The sequence below is a fragment of the Scomber japonicus genome, chromosome 9, assembly GCF_027409825.1.
Source record: "Scomber japonicus isolate fScoJap1 chromosome 9, fScoJap1.pri, whole genome shotgun sequence".
Lineage (NCBI taxonomy): Eukaryota > Metazoa > Chordata > Actinopteri > Scombriformes > Scombridae > Scomber > Scomber japonicus.
Genome location: NC_070586.1, coordinates 18,705,612 through 18,727,106, shown reverse-complemented (window position 1 = coordinate 18,727,106; position 21,495 = coordinate 18,705,612). Strand labels below are relative to the sequence as shown.

At 39.9% G+C, this 21,495-nt stretch overlaps 2 protein-coding genes across 2 annotated transcripts in view; both read left to right on the top strand.

Moving 5' to 3' along the window:
• The window catches only part of grid2 (glutamate receptor, ionotropic, delta 2), a 537,845-nt gene extending 530,275 nt beyond the window's left edge, over positions 1 to 7,570 (top strand). The window contains exon 16 of the mRNA XM_053326218.1: positions 7,112 to 7,570. Within this exon, the coding sequence (XP_053182193.1) occupies positions 7,112 to 7,570 (459 nt within the window). The remainder of the gene's footprint in view (positions 1 to 7,111) is intronic.
• Positions 7,571 to 15,366: 7,796 nt separating this feature from the next.
• Positions 15,367 to 16,747, top strand: atoh1a (atonal bHLH transcription factor 1a). The gene is made up of 2 exons (XM_053325838.1): positions 15,367 to 15,640; positions 15,903 to 16,747. The coding sequence occupies exons 1-2, from the start codon at positions 15,367 to 15,369 to the stop codon at positions 16,745 to 16,747; spliced, it is 1,119 nt and encodes a 372-aa protein (XP_053181813.1).
• The last annotated feature ends 4,748 nt before the right edge of the window (positions 16,748 to 21,495 follow it).

The following is a 21,495-nucleotide window of genomic DNA, read 5'->3' as shown; positions in this document are numbered from 1 at the left end:
ATTCTCCTTGTGGATCTTATTCAAGGTTTTGCATATCAAGGCAATCACTTAAATACGAAAATTACTGTTATTGATTTAGAGGTCAGATATGGATGATAGGGTGCACTGTATACTTCAAGTAGTAATGTATAGAAATGCAAGCTTAAACCTGCTGTGTTGAACTTTTGTCTCCCCCTTCGGGCAGTGAGAGTAATTATAAAAACACTTTCAACACGCTGTTATGGTGTATGTCGTCCAGTTGCTCCCACCTAGCCAGCAGCTCCTCACAGCTCCAAAAACATGAAGCAAATTTATAAATAAGCGTAATTGAGATAAACTGATCATATATTAGAGAATCTAAATGGTTACTTTCTTGCCTGAAAAACTATTATAACTTCAAGCAGTGACATATTTATAGTCCTACATTGCCTTGCAGTCCAACGATTACCTAAGGGCAGAGCACAGGATGAGACATCAGGATGAGTCAGGATGCTAAACATGATGTAATTTCTCCAGTAGTTCTTAAGGGAAACCAGTCAATACTGGTTGATCTTAAACGCATCACTATTGGTGCAGCAGTGCAGGAATGTCATACAAGACACCAGATTTAATAACTCTGTATACTCTGACATACAGAGAGATTTATATGGTGATGATAGGTTTAATCAGGGTTATGTGAACTTGTTTGGCAAGGGCTTGAATGTAGCAGATGTTCATTTACATGTAAAAGTCCTTGACTCCAGCATGTCATGCTTACAAAAAAAGATGATATAGATATGAGGATTTTTTTAATTTTGTTTTTACACTAAGATGAGTGGTTAAGATCCTATTTGAATACCTAAAACAAAGCATCTTGGCCATACATTTAAGATGTAACAAAACAAAGCTTTTTCATGGGATGTGCCATGTAAGAACAAACTAACATTAAAGTGAATTGTTAGAATGGCCCCGTTAGTGCTGCCATGGTGAAGATGAAGTTGGCCCAGTCAGCCATGATTGTTTTTGATAGTTGACCCTTGACATATAGCCTTCACCCTCCTGGAACATTGACCTATTGATTGCCATTTGATTAGCTCAAGGTATTTATTAGTAAATACTGATCCTTAGCCTGACCACTTGCCTATCGTGCCCACTGTCAACTAAAAAATGAGATTTAGTACTTAAATCAGGCATTCGTAGTTGGCTGAGGTATTATTTCCTATTTCCCCCTAATAAATAATCATACTTGGAAATCATCATTTGCAGGATGTTTTCAAACAGACAACCAGCTACAAAGATGGTTAGTGAGAACAGAACAGAAGAGAGTCATGCTGGGACCACTGCAGCATGTCTTGACGCAGTGGAGGAAAGAAGACAAATTTAAATCAACTTCAAAGCGACAAATTAGATAAATTGCATATGTTGCATTTTCTCGACTTGGGAAAACTCTGCATGCAATTTGGCCTTAGTCATGGCCGGTGGAGTAAGTCTAGTGTGTTTAATGTCATCCAACTTCCTAAAGTTAAATTAATAAAGTGAAGCAAACCATAAAGCTTGTAATTAACTACACTAGACGCCTTGCTCTCTGTCCGTTTAAATGAGGAACTCATTGGCCTCTGTCTTGCCATCAGAGTGAATGTTAGCACCACTTGAGACCATCATGCTGGGCCAAGAGCATCTGGTTTCCTATGCATTTTTGCAAGCTTCACATTAAATTGGAAAACCTGGTGACCCAGCCTTTATGCATAGGTTTAAAAACTTGGCTTAGTGAGATACACTGGGATCAAGAGTACAAACTGGGAGTGCAGACTTGGCATGAGGATTCTGCTTCCTCCAACACAGTGAGTTAATGTACCCACTAAAACATATATAGACTGATTTATATATTGGATTACAGCTTATACCAGTGTCATATTGACTTAAATGGTTTTCACCACCATTACTGATTATTCTATATGAAATATCATAGTGGTTGTGGATATCACAAGAACCATGTTTTTAAATGTCTTGCTCTACATTTTTAATCTACTAAATTTACATATAACACAATTGTCAAACAATGTGTATTCGAAACTAAACTGACAGTGCTCATCATGTCTAATCAGAAAGTCAAAAGATCCCTCCTTGAAGATGTCAAACAGCTACCTCAAAATGGCTGCTTACACAGTAGCACACACAACACAGCTTGCACCCACACACATGCATGCATACACACTATCACTGCCTCACATTTAACCCCTCATAATGTCAGATGTCTTAGTAAAATGAATGCTCACACTTTGTGTCAGATATGTCATATCATGAAACCCATTAATGCAATATGTACATGTGTTCAGTTTGTTTTAAACATGCTTCATAAGCCCCCGTGGTTTTCAGTTTGTGTTTGTTCCCTCTCTCACCAGTAGCTACCAAGAATCAGGTTATCTTACTCTCAATGGCACATACACAACTTATTAATATGAATCACATAAAATCCTTAAATACTGGCATCATCCATGACTATATTCAGCCATCTAAGTGTATGGCCAACATCACCTCGACTTGCCACATACTTGCTTCCTGCATACATGAAACCCAAAATTGACTTATCAAACTTACGACTAAACTGTTTGTCTCTCTATGATTCTTATTCATTCTAAAACATGCATAACCACATATTGTACATGTCTGTATATGCCTTTACATTCATACTGTATGCTGTGTTAACTGCTTTTAAATGTGGGCTATGTGTCAGTGTTTGTGTGCTATGGTTCTGTGTTTTGTGTTGTGGAATGGCTGACATTGTTATCTACAGTATGAGGCTGCTTCTTGGTGTAAACAATTTTGGGCTTATACACTCATAAATACAAATGCACACGCTTCCAGAGTTGACTAATGTGGGTCACCAATAATGAGAACTGTATCTTTGATTGAGCACATTTAACAAGGAAATGTACACAAAACAAGGCGGGATTGTGTAACTGTGTATTAACAATCTCCTTGCAAGTCTTCCTTCCCATTTTGGGATCTTTGATACTGTTGAACACAATGAAATGAATTATGACTACAGTACACTACAGTGTGTTGTGAGGTCCTGAATATATTTTTATTTTGTAACAAGTGATGATGCATTTCACCTACATTTTTAGGCATTCTCAGTTTCCCAACTCCTTTGCTCCTCCTGTGCTCAGAAGTATTTGAACTCATGGGTTGGTGCTTCGGTGGGTCATGTCTGGATGTTTGTAATGACAATTCTGTATATGTCAAGTTTCCCCCCTTAAAATGGTCTGGATGCTAGTGTAAATTTTGGCATCTTTATTCTCAGATAAACAATTTCTAACTGAGTGTCTGAGGCCCATTTCATTCGGTGGCTATATTGCTTTATCTTTTTGGTCTTTAAATGTTCAACCAGAGGTTTGTATGAAAGAGTTCTGTCACTGGAATCAATTTCATCTCCAAAAGTTCAAAACTGAGATAAACTGCTTAAATAAAAAGTGAATATATATATATAATCATTGTCAGAACTCTTCCATAGTGATAACATCTGTGGCTTTGACCATGTCTGATATATTCATATAATCCATGTCGATTTAGCATGAGAAGAGCAGGCACTTCCTTGTGTATCAGGTTCTTTGGTACACCTAAAACATTTAACCTCTTATTTTTAAAGTTTGTGGTTTGAATTGGAACTGCCGATCTCCTCGTCCTAACTCTAGGGAATGATCTGTGTCACTGTGGCTCAAAGCTCTCACATTGCCTTTTTGTTTTGTTTTTGTAGATAAGTACTCTGTGTTGAGGGGTGTAGCGGGCGAGGGGGAGAGAGAGAGGGAGAGAGCAATACAAAATGGCATTTAAACATCTCCCCTTTCCAGGTATATAACGACTGTGTGAATGTCTCTCTGAGGACACGACACAGAACGACCTGCTTAACTGTGTGTGCTGACTGACTGCCGTGTCTTTCTTCTCGCTCACCCCCCACCCGTCTGTCTCTCCAAATGATTTCTCTCTCTCCTCCACCCTACGTTCCTTCCATCTGCCTGAACATGTCTGTCACTCATCCTTTCTCTGTTTTTGCCCGTCTGCCGTTTGTCTGCCTATGTGTCTATTTGACTTTTTTGGGGGGCTTGTTTGAATCTTCCCACTCAACATGCATGCATACAAACACACAAACACATTTATATGAAACTTTTGTTTATTCCACGACACTCGTTTTCCCTTTCTCTGTCACTGTCCTCCTTTTGCTCACACACATCCACACACATGTCACATGCTCACACCAGAAGCAGGCAGATGGCCCATCTGCCAGGCAAGCTGCTGATCCGTGCCCTCACAGCCCCAACGAACATCCTCTTGCCCTGGGTGGTCAGACCCAGAACCAGACCCCCAACACTGCCAACACCACTGCCCCCACAGCTACCCATTACCAGCCCCCAGCATGCTGCGACATTCCCTGTGCCCTGATCGTGCAGCACTCCTACGAACCCACCAACCCCTCCGAGCTCACCCCCAAAATGAGAATGAGCACCTTCACTACCTCACCTCCCACCCCAAGGTTATACATACAATAGAAGATAATATATCATTGGTTAGTAATGCTTGAAGATAGAGGCTATTTGAAATATATTGATTTATCAACAATAATGTAACAAGAGTGATGATGAATATCAATGAGAGGGTCAAATCTTGGTGTTTTTACAGTATAACAATACTGGGAGTACATGTACCTCTTTTTAAAATAATTTATATCTGGCATGCTGCCAGTTGAATATGTGTATGCACTGATGCCTTCCTGCCATTAGAGGGTGCTGCCTCTCTATATAAAGTAAAATGGAGCATCATCTTTGACCAGACTGTCAAAGGTACATGCTCTTTAGAGATATACATGCAGGTTAATTCTTGCATTAAAACATTTATTTTATGTATCATAGAGATTTCTAGATTACAAATGAAGCCAAAAATTAGGCTGAAGTTTAGAGTAACTATTAGACTATTTTCTATTTACTAGATTATTTTCTGTAATGTTACTGTGGGCATAATGATGACAGAAGTATTAAATCAAATGCAGTCAGGTCATTTCACTCTTTCCACAAAAACCTTCCACTTTTCCTTGCCTCAGTCTTTTTCCCTCACCCCTTATAGTTACCCGTGACTCTCCTTTCACAGACAGCAGACTGACCATTTGTGATTCTCTTTCACTTCCTTTCATTTCGTTTGATACCAACTCTGTACACCCCTTCAGTATACCCTCCTTTAAACATTTAGTGTCTGTATGATAGTGTCACAACAAACGTTAGTGCCCCCCTCCTCTCCCTCCTGCTGCTGTCCCTTCCTTAGATGGCAACCAGGGGGCAGCACTGTTGGTCCCCTCTCCATGAGCTACATACGGTAGGGCCAGAGCCCCCTCCAGATACCCCAGACTCAAAGGACACGGTCAGTAAATCTGTATTTACCCCCAGTAATGTGACCCCCCCACCCCCCCTCCTCAAAAACCTGTTCGTCTTTAGCCAAACAGTATTTCCATGAATATCAACATGAGACACCTAAAAGTATGTGACACCCCACACTTACCCACCACTTACTGTTCCTCCAAGACACTTCAGAAAACCTTTACTTACCTTTAAAAAAACAACAGGCAGAGACGCACACTGACACATGTGTGTGTATGTATGGACACTGAACAAATGAAAACATTTCTTTGCAGCAACCTTCAAGCATGTGTTCACCTGAGCCCTCTCCTCTCTATATCCTCACCTCATTCATTGCAAACTGAGCTACCCGAGCTACCCTCCACCACTGTTCACCCTGCCCTATCCAGTAAAAGCATGTAACACCTCTCACAGTGTTACCATTCTTAAGACTTGTGGATAAGGTTTTTATATGTGAATGTAGAAACATAAAGTATGCTTTGTAAGTTTCATTTAACTTATATTGTAAGTTAAGGTAGAGCTTAAGTTAATGTATGTGCTTTGTCTTTAGATGGAATTGTTATTAATGTAATAAACAATGCTTGATTGAAGTTATGGCATATATATTATATGATGCAAATGATAAATAAACCATAATAGCTATAATGATAGTTTTGTTTGTGGCCTGTAAAAAAATCACTTGAAAATGAGATGTCAATCTCAATGTGAATTTTTGGCATGATAGCCACATGACCAGAGGATAATGTTCTCAGATTAAGTTAATTGTAAAAAAATATATATTAATGTAATAATATACAGTATATATATGTATATATATATATATGTATGGTAACACTTGCTTGAAAATATATCTAGCACTGGAATCACAAAGCACACAGCATGATGGCAGTGTGTTTTCTGTGTGTATTCCAAATTATTTGCACTCCCATAGAGACCGTGTAGAAGTGTTTGTATGTTCCTCTCTTTCAATATCCTGACCACAACTCAGAGTGTACTTCTCTATCCTTCCCTCCATCTCTCCCCTCCTCTTTCTTGCTCTCTCCCCATTCCTGTCACACCCATGTGGCCACCAAATATCCATTATTGTTATTTTGTGTCACACTCACTTTCATTCTTATGCTTAACTATTGTAATTACTTCATCTTGAATCTCACTTGCCAAAACTTTTGTTTGGTCACATGCGTGCTGTATTGCCCTCGTCCTTTTCTCACCTGCATTGTTTAACACGCTCTTTGCTCTCACTATTGTTCTTACTATTCATATATACTGGTCGGATGGATGGCATCCCTGTTGCTGAATACAAACACACCCCCATCTCTGTCTTCCTTTTTCCATGTCTTCCTTTTCAAAATATATATTCTCTGCACATACTCTGCTGTTTCCTTTACTGTTCTATCCATTTGCATACTCCTCTATTTGCACTACCCTCACTCCTTTTCCTTTACCTCCTTCCTCTCCCTTCCTTCCCTCATCCAACTTTCCTTGTTTCACCCCTTTCATCTTCCTCTTCATCATCACCCTCTTTCCACTTTCTCATTCCTCACATCTTAACCTTCTTTTCCCTCCTTCATTTCCCTCTACACCTTCTCCTATCCTTAAATATTCTCCCTGAATCTTTCTCTTATCCCATCCTTTCTTTCTTTCCAACTTGTTTGTTCTTTTCTTGTCTTAATCTCTATTCCTTTCGACCATTTATCATCACCACTTCCTGTTCTCCGTCCTCCTTCCTTGCCCCTCCCCACCTGCAGGACGATAAGGAGATCGACCTGGAGCACCTACACCGCAGGGTTAACAGCTTGTGCACCGAGGATGAAAGCCCCCACAAGCAATTCTCCACCTCTTCCGTCGATTTAACACCCCTTGACATGGATGCGCTGCCTGCCGCACGCCAGGCACTCGAGCAGATCAGCGATTTCCGCAACACCCACATTACCACCACCACCTTCATCCCCGAGCAGATCCAGACCCTCAGCCGCAGCCTCTCTGCCAAAGCCGCTGCTGGATTTTCCGCTGGTTTCGGTAGCAGTGGCGGGGGCGGCCTCCAGGACCACCGGACTGGCGGGGTGGGCCCTTTCAGGCAGAGGGCCCCCAATGGTGGCTTCTTCCGCAGCCCCATTAAAACAATGTCCTCTATCCCCTACCAGCCCACAGGTCCTGGACCCAACTTTGGATATGGCAATGACCCAGACAGGGGCACCTCCATATGAGGGGCTGCTAAGGATATGGTTGGTTTAGGAGGAAGAGGAGGAGAAGAAAAAGGAGGGTGGGGTGGTAAAACAAATACATTATGTCTAAGCTAAAAAGTCAGAAGATAGACATCTATGTACATAGGAATCTTTACGTTTTCAGTTTCTGCTTGGGTGTTTCCAGAGGTATCCATTTTGTATGTCGAGAAGACGAAGGAGGTGGAGGTCTGTTGGGGCATTCTTTATCCTCCTGCAAACCATGCTGATGAGGTGCAAAAAGGGAAGGGGGGGGGGCTTGAATCTTTGCTTTATTGTTGTTGTTCTTGTGATTGTTTAGGGGATTTAGGGGATTATTTTTCGGGATATGTGTGAAATGGGATCTTTTTTATTGTTTCTGTTTTATGATGTGAGGACTGCCTCATGTAATGGAGATGTTCTGAGATGGCCTGACTCCTGTTACTGTCTAAAGCCCACTTATGAGGGTTTATTTTACTGTGCTCCGACAACAGGAAACACTTGTATTTTCTCGTGAGCTGCCGGGCTGCCTTTGGTGGACGACTAGTGGTGCTTTAGCCATGAAACAACTCCAAGGGGCTTAAACTAATAAGCAATTATGGGGCAGTTATTTTATGAAGGGATATACAACATAGTTTTCTCTGTAGCCCTACATACAGCAGCCCCTTGTAGTTTTGAAAAGGCACCATCTCAGAGATTATAGGAAGATTCCTCTACTTCACCAGTTTTACTCTGCCTTTTCACTATGTCCGGAGTCCATATTCAGTTTTCTCTTCTCTGGTGTTTATTCACCAATACCTGGGGTTCTAAATGTGTAGTCATCTCGAAGATGGTGTCCACACTGTGGCCTGACTAGACCTAAGACTTTGCAGCTGAACAAATGACACCTTCCTGGTGCATCGGTCTGAAAACAATTGAAATGCCATGACAGTGCAACAATATGACACTGTAGAACCGACCATCTGGTGCGTCAATCTTAAACTACTTCTGCCATTTTGGTGCATCAGCCTGAAACTGTTTTCACCATTCTTTGATGCACACTAAAGACTCTTTGTCAATCCCACTGCACTGCACCAGTGCCCACAGACCTGTAAGTGATTGTATGTAGATCTGACATTTCTTTTCTCACCTGTACTGTGCTATCTGCTTTTCAAGTCAAGGTGAGATCCTCTAATCAGACTCTCAGAGGGATAGTTAAAAAGGGATGATACAAAAAACAACCTAAAGAAAAAAATATAAAAGACAAACTGAAAGACTTCAAAGCTTATTATATGTCTTTTATTGAATTTTGTTTCTGAAAAAAAAAAGTTTTATTGCGTGGAATGTGTTTTGGTCAGGAAGTACAAAAAATAACATTGTTCTGAGCTGTCTACTTGTTTTTTTCTCTCAGCAAACTTTGAAAAACTGCTAAAATGAGTGCTGTAGTCTCTGTTTTTGCATCATTTCATCATTCAAACTTTTACTTTGGATTTTTTCTTTGTTTTGCTTAATTTCAGAGCTCCCATGGCCCAGATGTTTAAAAGATAAAAGCTCATTCTGTAAGGTCACGTCATGTTCGAGTTCATTAGTCACGTCTTATCAGGTTCAAGTGGAGCTGACTTTGTGTTGAGGAGAAGCCATTGCAACAGCAGAACAGGCCTTATATGTCAACTAGCTAGCTGTACCCTCACGATTTCTAGTCAAACCCAAAATGTCCCAGTGCACTGGAAATATTTAAGAGCAGCAAATCAATGGTTGTGCTTTAGAGTCATGGGAATGTCATGAAGAGTCAACGGCCATGAGAACCCAATGGCTGCCTTTTATGAGATGAGTCTGAAATATATTTGTTTCATATCTATAATGTTAAGGGTACTGTTTATATTACTTGTTTTTTTTGAAGTGCCAATTAATTAAAATGAGACCATTAAGGTGCATTTTGGGGTGGGGAAGGGAAACGGTACATCAAGAAGCATTAAAGGGATATTTTGTGGATTAGGGGATAGGGTGGTAAAATGGAACCAAACCTTTTTTCACTAACACTGTATTAATAATTGATAATGTTAGTTGTTTAGAACAAGTTTTCAGTTTGTTATCTTTAAGAACTAAATCCGCAAAATGTTGTGCGTAGAGAACTCAAGTTGAGCCAGAGTGTTTTGAAGCAAGCATTCTTAGGTGTTCTTTTCTTATATTAGACTACAGTATGGCTAATGAATGACAAATAGGACACAGACATTTAAAAAGTTTTATTTAGTATAAATGAAAGAGACGTTATAAAAAATGTATATTTTACATGTTGATGCTATTTTTGTTTAACAAAAAGAAAAGAGTATATCATGATGAGCTTTAGTGTTGAGTTTAGCAGTCACATTACTGCATTTGGGGTTTCCCTTGTCCTGCCCATGATCAACATAAACACATGAACACAAACTTTTTGCTTTTCTCATGTCATCCTGAGTTCATTTTATTATTTGCTGGCTAAATAACAAAAAATGGCAAGTTGATTAAAAAGAAAGCATGCACAAACTTGCTGTTGCGCTATCTGTTAACATTTTTAATTTCATACATAGAACTACAGGATTTACTTGATAATTTTCAAAAATTTATGATGTACAGTATTTAATATAGGCCTATTTTGTTGTATGTGTTGCATATTATTCAAAATTGAACAAACTGGGGCCTCTGTTACAAGTGGCAAAGCTTTCTGTGTATAATTTGTCTAATAAACAGGTTTTCTACAGTGGGATGGTATTTGTTGTTTTTGCTAATCTAGAAGATTACATTTTAAAGGTGTTCAAATTAACTTTACAGATGTATTTCAACATATTTCTTCATTCAGATTTATTATGAAATTACAGTCATTTGACCCCTTAAAGTTTGAATTTTGGTAATATTACAGAAATCTATCATCAAGAATAGTCATAATTGATGCAGTAGAGGCTGAGATGTCCTTTTCTTTGGTCCCTACAATAGGTCAATCTTCAAAACCACTGGATCCTACACTTCCCATAATGCAACATGATAGCATTTCTTTGTGAAAACTTTGATACCTGGCCCACCCACATCTTTCAAGAACGACTCTCCCAAGGCTGTAACTCAGGCTTTCTGTTTTTGAAGTCTCCAAATCTAAACTGAGATAACCTTGATTACTTCTCAGGGTTAAAGCTTCCAGAACCACAGGAGTCATTCTACGATTATACATTTATGTGTAAAATTAGTGAGGTGCTTCAACAGATTATAGAAGACTATAAAGCTCCAGAAGACTTATCATCTGCCTTTTACAAGCAAGGTGCCCAATGTTCTTGTATCTTACAAACAAATGTGATACATTTACTCAACCTTACCACTTACAAGAATATATATTATATTTTGTCAAAGTTACAATAGTTTTGGTTATTGCATGTTTTTTTTCATGTGTTCTTCTTACTGTTTTAAAGTACTCCAATGTATCAATCTGAGTTTAGCAAGAATCATATCAAAATGTGATGACAGTTGTGAGGTAGTTTGCTTATGTTGCCAGGCCACTGTCAATCAAATCTGATCCAACCACACCCACCCTGCCCTGATGAAGAACAGGTGAGTTTTGACAGTTAAACTTTTAATAGGTAAGTTGTTTGTTTTTATCAAACTTTAGATTTTGAAACCAAGTTTTCAGGGGCTTTTATGTGGACTCTCTCTTTGCTTTTCTTGTCTCTTTTCTTTGGCTAGGGCTATTATTATTTAATTATTTGATGTCAGAAGAATCCAAAATGATCGTTCAAAAGGAAAACCTTTCTTAAGAATATTTCAGTAACTAACCTCACCATGTAATTCTGACCTTTTATATTTAAAAGCGCTAGTCAGCCCAGAACAGAAATAAAATTGGTTGATGCCAGCAGGGTGCCTTTTTAATTATGGGTGAACGTACTTGTAACCGCAAATTATTGAATGTACTGGAACTGAAGAGGGGAAAATACAAATGACAACCTCAATATTTTCCTCAATATTCTTCAAAAGGATGTTGATGACTTGAATTGATTTTCTGCTCAGAATAGGTTTTAAGTTCAAGCAGGAGCTAAGCTTTTGTGTCTTTACTTCAAAGGCCTGTGTACTGCTGTTAACAGCTGGATAGCTGAGACTTTCTGATGTCAAGTTCAGTGGAGCAATACATTGCAGTTTCTCTTTTAGCCAGCAAGTGGCACTGTTTAGACCTTCCTCCTTCGCTTTTCAAGTAATTGTGTGCTTTATGACAAGATGAATGACTGGTTGACATGAACCAAATAATGTAAAATAATGCAAGAAAATGTCAAAAGTTCATGGTGCATTAATTGCTTAGGATACAAATGAGAAGGAGCCTACTTGACATGAAACTATATAATCTTACGATTGTACTGCCCAAGTTAAAGAAAACCCAACATCACCCACCTTCATGCAGCCTCATGATTACCCACATTTTTCCTCCAGTTATTATTCTTACTCAGGTGAATGGGAAGGTGTGGCCAACCTTTTGACGAGTACTGCATGTCTAAAGTCATTTTACCCTCCTTTTTTATTGGAGGGCATTTCAAATGTTTTGTATCAAGGGACCAGCAGCAAGTCTAGGTTGACACTAAGACAACTTTAACTAGTGGAGCAACTATCTAGATCTTCATTTAAAGTCCCTCTCCGCTCAGAAATGTATGTTCACTTATTGTTTCTTCAGTTGGATGTTTGAGCTTCACTGTGCAGATAGATGTATGTGCAGACTTTAAAACTAGAAGGCTGATTTCACATTAATCTGCTGAAGGGGGTAAAGTTTGTGTGTGAAAAATCTGAATTTACCTACAAGCATGATCTGTGACATAGTTTGGAGTCAGTCAGAGTTCAGTATGTAACTTATACAAGTGTGATGTGGAAACTTGAAGCCTCCAGTGCACAAACACTGAATGGACTTTTCTGTTAAATAGGAAACATCTTGTGTCTAGTATTTTACTTGTAAAACTAACATATTCATAAATTAATGATGATTTTAATGAGGGAGAAGGAGACGATGTAATCTTCAGATGTTTTAACTAGTTCACTGAATTGTTTGTGGGAAAAACAAGCATATTTTCATATATTTTAAAACATATTTTAAAACATAAGTAAAACTAACAACACAACAAGAAATCCCCCAGTAAAAGTACTGCAACCACAATTTTACTTTACTTTAGTAGAAGAAGTGCATCAATATTGGGGACAAAATCTACATTAACGTATCAAAAAAAGCAATTGGTTTACTTGTGCATCAACATGCAAAAGGCCTTTTAAAGGGGATCTTATTCTTGACATATGTATTTATTACAATCCATCATACTTTTTAAATTGATTTTATAGCCTATGTGACATTTTCAATTACTTGTATGTTGTAACTAAAGTTGTCAAATCAATACAGATGAGTAAAAGAGTAGACCTATTAATTTGTATTTATAATATTTTCCCTCTCAAGTGTACTTAGTTACTTTCCACCAATGTCTAAAGTACACTCATTCAAGTTATATGATCATGATTTATCCAGGTTTGCATGGGAAACTGAAAGTTTGGACACATGAAGTGTTACTAATTTTAGTTTTCTGATACATTTATATTTCATGAGCATTTCAGCAAAAACAATATCAGGTCTGGATTTAGTGAATTTCGGAAAAGCTGTAGTAAAGTTTTGATACCCCTGACCTACTCCCTTCGCTCCAGTCTCGTGCCTGTCGCGTCCCGGTCTCCCGGGAGATGAGAATGAGAAGCGGCAGCACGCAGACTCCTTTCGCGCATTGGAATGGGAGCCCCCTCCTCTCCCCGGAGGAGCCCCCCAGGCGTGACCAATGGAACATAGACACTCTATTGTGGCTGCGACACTTTAATAATCGCCAGCTACAATATCCAACCCGTCGGTAGCTTCAGGAGCCCGGCCCGGCCCGTTGGATGGGGCACTTGTAGGTGGGAAGAGGGGGCGAACGCTCGGCGCCAGACCTCTAGCCCACAAGACGTCCTCATGATGAATACATGAATAAAAAAACAGAAAAGATTTATGTCGGTTTATCTCTGAAATTATGGGATTTCTGCCTCATAATTATGTTTTCCAAGTTTCGAAGTGTTCATGATACTTGACTTTTCGTCTTTTCAGACTATGGAACACATATTTCTACCAATTCTTAGTTAGCTATGTCAGAGTTGTGACGTTTCATGGATTGGTATAGCCTACTGTCGATAATGACGTTTTGGTTGGGTCTTAATGTGAATTGTGCTATATATTGTTTCCGGCAAAGGCTGGGACTTGGCAAACTGAACAGGTGGGCCTGGTCTATCTTTTCCCTCTTGATCACTGTGCCTGATATAGGCTACATTGGGCTACTGTATTGAACATAGCTGCAGGCTTCTTACCATAATTGGGTGAATAATTAGTCCATTGTTCATTTGTCAGGTTAACCTTACTTTTCAATACAGATATTTCATAGGCGCTGTGTCGATAAACTGAAAGAAAAGTGCATGAAGGCAGAAAAAAGAACTTTGGACAAATTATTGATGTTTAGTAAACCACCTGCAATCTACTAATCAAAGCAATATACTTACGAGATGCACACTTTTAATGTAAGTAGCCTACATAATGTTCTCTCTCTCTCTCTCTTTCTTTCTCTCTCTCTCTCTCTCTCTCTCTCTCTCTCTCTCTCTCTCTCTCTCTCTCTCTCTCTCTCTCTGTGTGTGTGTGTGTGTGTGTGTGTGTGTTACTACCCTTCAGTATCTGCGCACCACATACAGCACAGCTCGTGTCTGTACAGAAACAGTGTTGAGCTCCAGACCTCTGCTCATGTTTCCGTTCCCTGTGAAGCCCTTTTTACCGACAGGGCGTTCCGAGAGTTGGATCAAAAGGTTTTAGACCCGCCACAAAAGAAAAATGGAAACTGGAGATGATCTTAGAATGAATGAATTGACAATGAGCGCGCGAGCCACAGGAGCTGCACATTTTTTGGCATCTTTTTGTTCACCTGACTTTTGGTCAAGCATTATATGCCCCAACTCTGTGTGTGTATGTGTGTGTGTGTGTGTGAGAGAAGTTTTTCTCCTTTAACTTTGCTATCTATAACACAATCCTTGCTTTTTGTGTCGCTGTTAAGGGATGGATTATTTCCTAAATTAAAAGAAAAAACAGTTGTGCTTTTTTTAAGACGGAGTCCTGTCGGGGGGAAACATTTTATTAAATCATATTTGCCTAATAGTGACACACATGTGTGATGCACCGGTCTGTCTGTGTTGACTTGAAATTTGGGGGGAGGTCTGCTAAAGAACATTGAACTAATCTTGTTTAAGTGGGATATAAACTTAAACAAAGCCTCGAACACCGGGGATAACAGTTTCAAAGGGGCACATTAACCCTTTTCACCCCCCCTTCTCCCTCTCTCCCTGTGCCATGCTAAAATGTAACAAACATGGGACAGGTAACAATTTTGTCCCATCTGCACAAGTCTCGCGCTGTCCACGCTCCTTACCTCCCCAAGCACGTGCGTCCAGTGGGAGGTTCCCCTTACCTCCCTTGCGTTAAACACTCCTTAAATCGTAATGTTATCATAAACAGTGCGGCTTCTGGGGGCAGTAATCACCTCTCTCGGGCTTTACCGAGACTTCTCATTGGACGTCAACACGCGACCAGCGCGAGGAGGGGGGCTCCTAGACGCGTGCCGCTTTTTAAACCGACGCTGCGCCTTGAGACACCAGAGAAGGAGTCCTGCACGCGACAGTAGTGATATTCACACAGTGCTAGCAGTGCGTGCCTCCAAGATCTTTTTTCTAATATTGATACTCAGTTCGACTTGAACAACCTGTTGGGTTTTTTTGGAAACATGGATGTCCTAAGTGTGGAAAATTGGGCCAAAGGCGCACGAGAAGTGGCGGTCCTCGACTCACGACAGCACAGTCCGAGAGTGATGGAGGGGAGTGGAGGGGAGCAGCACCTCGAGGAGTCCTGCTACGAACCTGGACTGACGCTCGTGGACAGCGGCAGTGACCCACGCGCCTGGCTGGCTCCGGTGCAGCCTTCTGGCACCTGCACGGCACACGCCACTTCACCCGACTACCTGCAGCACTCGCCTTGCCCGAGCATTGGCTCCTACCATGGTGAGAAAGCCTGCTTTTCAAACTCTTTTAGGACAACTTTTTAGAACATCACATGCAACAGGTAGCTTGAGTTTACAGAGATAAGTCTGCATGCAGCCCTCTAAATGTTGTTTACAGTGCCTATAGATATTATAGACAATCAATAGCTACATTGTCCTGCAGTTGATTATTAAGGTTCAATCAACAGTCAAAAGAGTATATAATGTGATTATTTATTGACAATCCAGATCAGTTGAATAAATGTTCTGTTTTCATTTTCCAGAGAGTGACTCCCCGGGGTCCTCGGGCCATCCCAGTCCTCCCAGCTACAGAAAAACTGCCAAGAGTCTCTCCTCTTCTTCGCTCAAAGTCAGGGAGCTCTGCCGTCTGAAAGGCACGCTCACCGGACCAGAGGAAGACTCATCCACGAGACAGAGAGCCCCGTCCAGCAAACCGGCCAACGGGGTCCAGAAGCAGAGGCGCGTGGCCGCCAACGCGCGCGAGAGGAGGCGGATGCACGGGCTCAACCACGCGTTTGACGAGCTGCGCAGCGTCATCCCGGCGTTTGACAACGACAAGAAGCTCTCCAAATATGAAACCTTACAGATGGCACAGATATACATCAACGCCCTGGCTGATCTGCTCCAAGGTCCGGTCTCCTCCTCCAACAACAGCAACAACGACAACCCCAAAAATAACAACTCGCCAAAGTCTGACGTTATGCTTTCAACCGCTGTTGGTTTTGACGGATCAAAGGACAGGGCTTCCCCGTCCCCTGCAACTTGTAGGACAGCCGTGTCGGTGCCCGCCTCAGGTGGTAACTTACCTGTTCACCTCGGCGGGATGCCTTTCCGCTCTTCCTTTGACGACGGTTCGTTTTCCGCCATGGTCGAAAAAGCCATGTGTTCGTCCTCTCCTTCTTCGTCCGCACAGGCAGGCAATTCACTCACAGTGATCGGAGGAGGAAGGAAAGCGTCTCCCCGGAGTGACGGAGAGTTTTCCCCGCACTCACACTTCAGTGACTCGGATGAAATAGTGATGGAGCTCCACTCAAGTGAAGAAGATGACCTTACAGAACTAAAGCTACCCAGCCACCACCACCACCACCACCACACGGTTTCTTTCTAAATTATTAAAAGTAAATATGAAATAGACTATTGTAAAGTTCAGGTTAGCCTACAACCATATCTTGTTAGTAAACCGTGTCAATCACCTGCAGCATCTGTTGATGATAAAATGCATTTTTAAGAGGACAGAAATGTTCACTTCTTCAAAGTCATTTTCGGTTTTTATCAATAATTCTATTTTGTCAACTTGTTACATAATCTAAAGATTTTTATGTGAGATAGGCCTAATTCGATTCTGCCAATACAATTATAGGTTATAGCCTATAATTTTCCAGTTTCCATGGAGACGTGGTTGGAAGACCCCCCCTGCCATGTCGCGCGCAGCACTGCCATGGGTATCTCCCACGTTGTTCCGACCAAAAAGTCTTCCACAAAATCACACCTTTAACAATAATATACATTGTTCTTTTGTTATTAAAATTCTCTTAATTTTTGTTGTGATTTAAATGTTTTTATTTGTTTTTATAATGTATTTTGCTTTGCAACTTCAAAAGTTCATAATGTGCACTTTAAAATATACAGGCCAGAGGCTTGAGAAATGCGTTTTATTTTCAAACCATAAAACAATACTGTTTTGCTTTGTTTGTTAGTGTAGTGCTGCCAATTTCATACAAATAGCCTATTTAACGTAGCCATCATTGCTGCCTTCTTTTGTATTTTGTTTTGTATCTTGAGATGAACTTGTGTGTCTTTTGCTTTCACTGGATGAGATTAATTGACATGTAGCCTATTTATTGCTGATCCGTTTCATTGTTTCGCTTTTTATAACTTCATAGTTAAATTTGCTGAAAAGGGCTATGATTTTGCCATTCATTGTTATGTTAATTTGATTTTGCAAATAAAAAAGCAAACGAACATTTCTTTGTTTCCATGTTGCCTACCTTTACTACTTATCTCATTATTTAAAATATAATTCGTTCGTATACCGTTATACTAATCTTCTCTTTCTAATAATAATAATGATAATGATAATAGTCATAAACCGTTTTTTAAATTATGTGAGTAAATAAAGTCGGTAGGACTGAATCTTATTAACTAACCAGGGTACTAAGCTATATTATATTGAACATAACAATACATTTATTGTTATTATTATTATTATTATTATTATTATCATCATCATCATCATCATCATCATTATCATCATTATTATTAGTAGTATTACACATACAAACATACAGGTGATAAATATATAGTAGAATGTGTGAACCTAATTTTAGGAGCTGCATAATCTACAGTTGCATGAATATTAAAAAAAAACGTGGAGAAATGAATATAAGGCCTAATTATGTAGGCCTGCCGTCTGCAAATAACTAAAAGTTGATATGGGAAAATATCTGCACTTCAAACCGCATCAGCAGGCTTCTTTCCATTCAATTACAGAAACGTTCAACATCTGATCTCCTCTTATGTAATTTAGAGTAAACTAACGGCGGTGTAAAAAGTGTCCAGCACGCGCTCGCTCGCCATATGCTGCAGGTGCACGCGCCCCCTGGCCTGCAGCCCTGTGATTGAGTGTAGTGAACTGCTGCGACTTCGACAAGTTTGTCTTGAAACCGCTACATTCATTTATAGCCCTGTGTTGTTCTCTTAGAACAAACTTTTCGGGGAAGTGCAAAATGTTTTTTTCCCCTGAACTGTCGCCATGTCGTCTATTTCGTGAATATCAGATTTTGTAATGGGGAGTGTGCATTAATTTCAGGCTATTGTTGGCAGGCTCGTGGGCCGAGGTGTTGGATGGCCTCAATGAAGCACGCGCTGTCAGCTGGTGAGCGCTCGCGGGTCCCCACAGTGTCCCCGAGGACCTGACTCGAGAGGGAACACACTTTCTCAACCAAAGAAAGACACACACACACACACACACACACACACACACACGATATACCTCCCCCTTTCTTTTTCTTTCTTCTTCTCTCCCTCCATCAACTCAAACAAACACGCGCACCATGCTCACACTGGCTCTGACAACCTGTCCACCTGCTGCGTGACTCAGGCTGAGCTGTTTTGTGTGTGTATGTGTGTGTTTTTTTTGGTGTGTGTGTTTGGGTTTTTCTTTCTCTTTCCACTGCCTATTTGCAAGCCTACAATGTATCAAAACCCCGGCGGAAAAAAGGGTGTGGTACAGAAAAATACTTCGAAATTATTTATGAAACTACCTGTTTGCTACCTGTCACCCACCCACAGCTTTTAGCCAATCACAATCCACACCCCTTTGCTCGTCTCTTGAAGGCAGGGAATAAAGGGGAATATAATGAGGATGCTGTATTAAATTATTAACAGAATTTATGCAGGTAGAGCTGTATCTGGTTATGATCAGACAGCCACCTGCAGCGAGTTCGTGTTGCGGTGAACAGAGATCAGATTTCCGTAAACATTATAAAAGGACACTTCACACATCAAAATTAGCCTACTCTTATTAGGAGAATAATCAAGAAGTCATCACGATGCCAAAACAGGTTTAAAAGTTTAGTCACAATAAATACTGAAATATATTATCTTTACTAATCCTGTCCAAACAAGCTTTGACATTTTCCATATTTGTCCTTGATACGAGATCACATTAAATAACGGATGAGCTGTCTGCATGTATTCTGGAAAAGAAAGGAGACAGCACTTTCATGAGCGTTTTAGATTGAAACCTAATGTTTTTCTTTTAAATCAAGCATTCAATTGTGTTATGCAAATAAGAGAAACTCCAGTGTGTGGAACCGGGAAATCCACAACTTTGACTGCATGGGATGTCAGATAAGTTTGCATAACATTTGCGTTAAATTCATGGTTCATCGCAAAAACCAAAGGGTCAACTTCTAAACAAAGGTTATATTTATTGCACTTTGCATTTCAAAAGGCTAAGTGAAGTTTAAAAGAAAGATAGAACACATTTGGTATAAACAATTGTAATATAAATATGAACAATAGAAGGGATTTTAACCAGTGGCGAGTGCCTATAGAAAATGTGAGGGAAAAACAGCTCACTTCAACAGGTGGGATGCCGGGCAGGTTGAGGTTTCACTGTTTCATGGACATTAATTATTTATGCACGGACGTTATGAGAAATAACAACAGTGGTGGAGTTAGGGAGAACCTGAGACGCGCTGTCGTGTGTCGATGCTGTAGTGAGTAAAATAAGAAGAGCAAAAGGGAAAACATCCTTCATCATATAGGGCTTAACCTGCCCACTTTTTTAGCTTCTTTGCTGTCTGCTTAGTTTCTTAAATTAACCTTTCCTCGTTATTGTTACTGTCACGTGTCCCTACTGTCTGTTAACAGTCTTTTTTTTCTTGAATAGATCGGTAGTATCTATAGTAGAAGAGTATCTATACCTGTATTTTCCACTTGTTGCTTTGCCTTCTTCTAGTTAACAGTCTTATAAAGGCAAGCATAGTATATTATTACATTTTACATCTATCTATCTATCTATCTATCTATCTATCTATCTATCTATCTATCTATCTATCTATCTATCTGTGTGTGTGTGTGTGTGTGTGTGTGTGTGTGTGTGTGTGTGTGTGTGTGTGTGTGTGTGTGTTATATATATATATGTTTATATATATATATATATATATATATATTGTCAAGCATAAAAGTAAATGTTTTGCATGGAAAAAAGTTTCAGTGAAGTGAGTGAGTATTTGGTGTCTCACATGCTTTAAGTCTCTGCAGTCATGCTCATTTCAATATATATATTCAGAATATGTGCATTCCACAGCTTCCCTTTTTTAATAAAAAGAAAGGCGTCTGCATTTTGTATGAGATATGGGGAGCTGAGATGTGTGCTGTCCAAAAAGCCACGGGTCTCTCTCTGGGGACCCAGAACAAAAGGCAGAACTGGGCCATAGTCTCCATCTGCTGTCCCAGAGAGAGAGAGGGAGAGGGAGAGGGTGGCGAGTGAAGACACCATGGGCAGATAGAGACAGAATAATAAGTGAGAGGGCAAGGCAAGTTTATAAAGCACATTTCAACAACAAGACAATTCAATGTGCTTTCCATGAAACACAAAAAGTACAAAGTGCAAAAGAAACACATTATAAGAAGGACATTAAAATACAATTAAGAGTTAGGATTAGGGTTAAGGCTAGAGTTAGAAGCTAGAATAAGACATGCATTATGAGAATAAAAGCTCCAGTGCAGTGCAAGAAATGAATCAAAAGCCTCAAATGTGATATAATAAAAGGCAACAGCTAACAGGGAAGGAAAAACAGAAAGGAAAAACAGCAACAGAAGATATGATGGGTAGTTACAGGGCAAGAGATAGATAGACAGATAAATAGTGTTTTTCTTTATTTTTCTGTGATCAGTGCGGTTCAGTTGAATTTAACCAACTGTAAATTTCCCCACAGGCTAACTGTAGTTACTACCCCCTTGTTTAATCTTCCATACATCACCCTAAAGCCGTCACCTCTTATTAGCAACTGCAGCCCTTTATTATCATGTACTGTAGCGTAACCTAGAGTGATCACACACAAACACACACAATGCAGCTGTGGTGCAACGAGCACCTGTTGCATTGCATGCTCCAACTCATTGATGCTATTAATTGTTAATGAGTTTCTTTGGTAGTGCCAGTGGATACAGATAGAGAAATTCTAACATTTATATCAGCAGTTATCGTCTGTGCGATAGTGTTGCTGAGAAATTACTTAGAGAGCAGGAACCATATTATATCAGAGAAGGAAACTGTGTTAAAATGTATTTCTTGGAAATATTTTGGACAAATATTCAACTTAATATATGGCTTGTAAAATCATT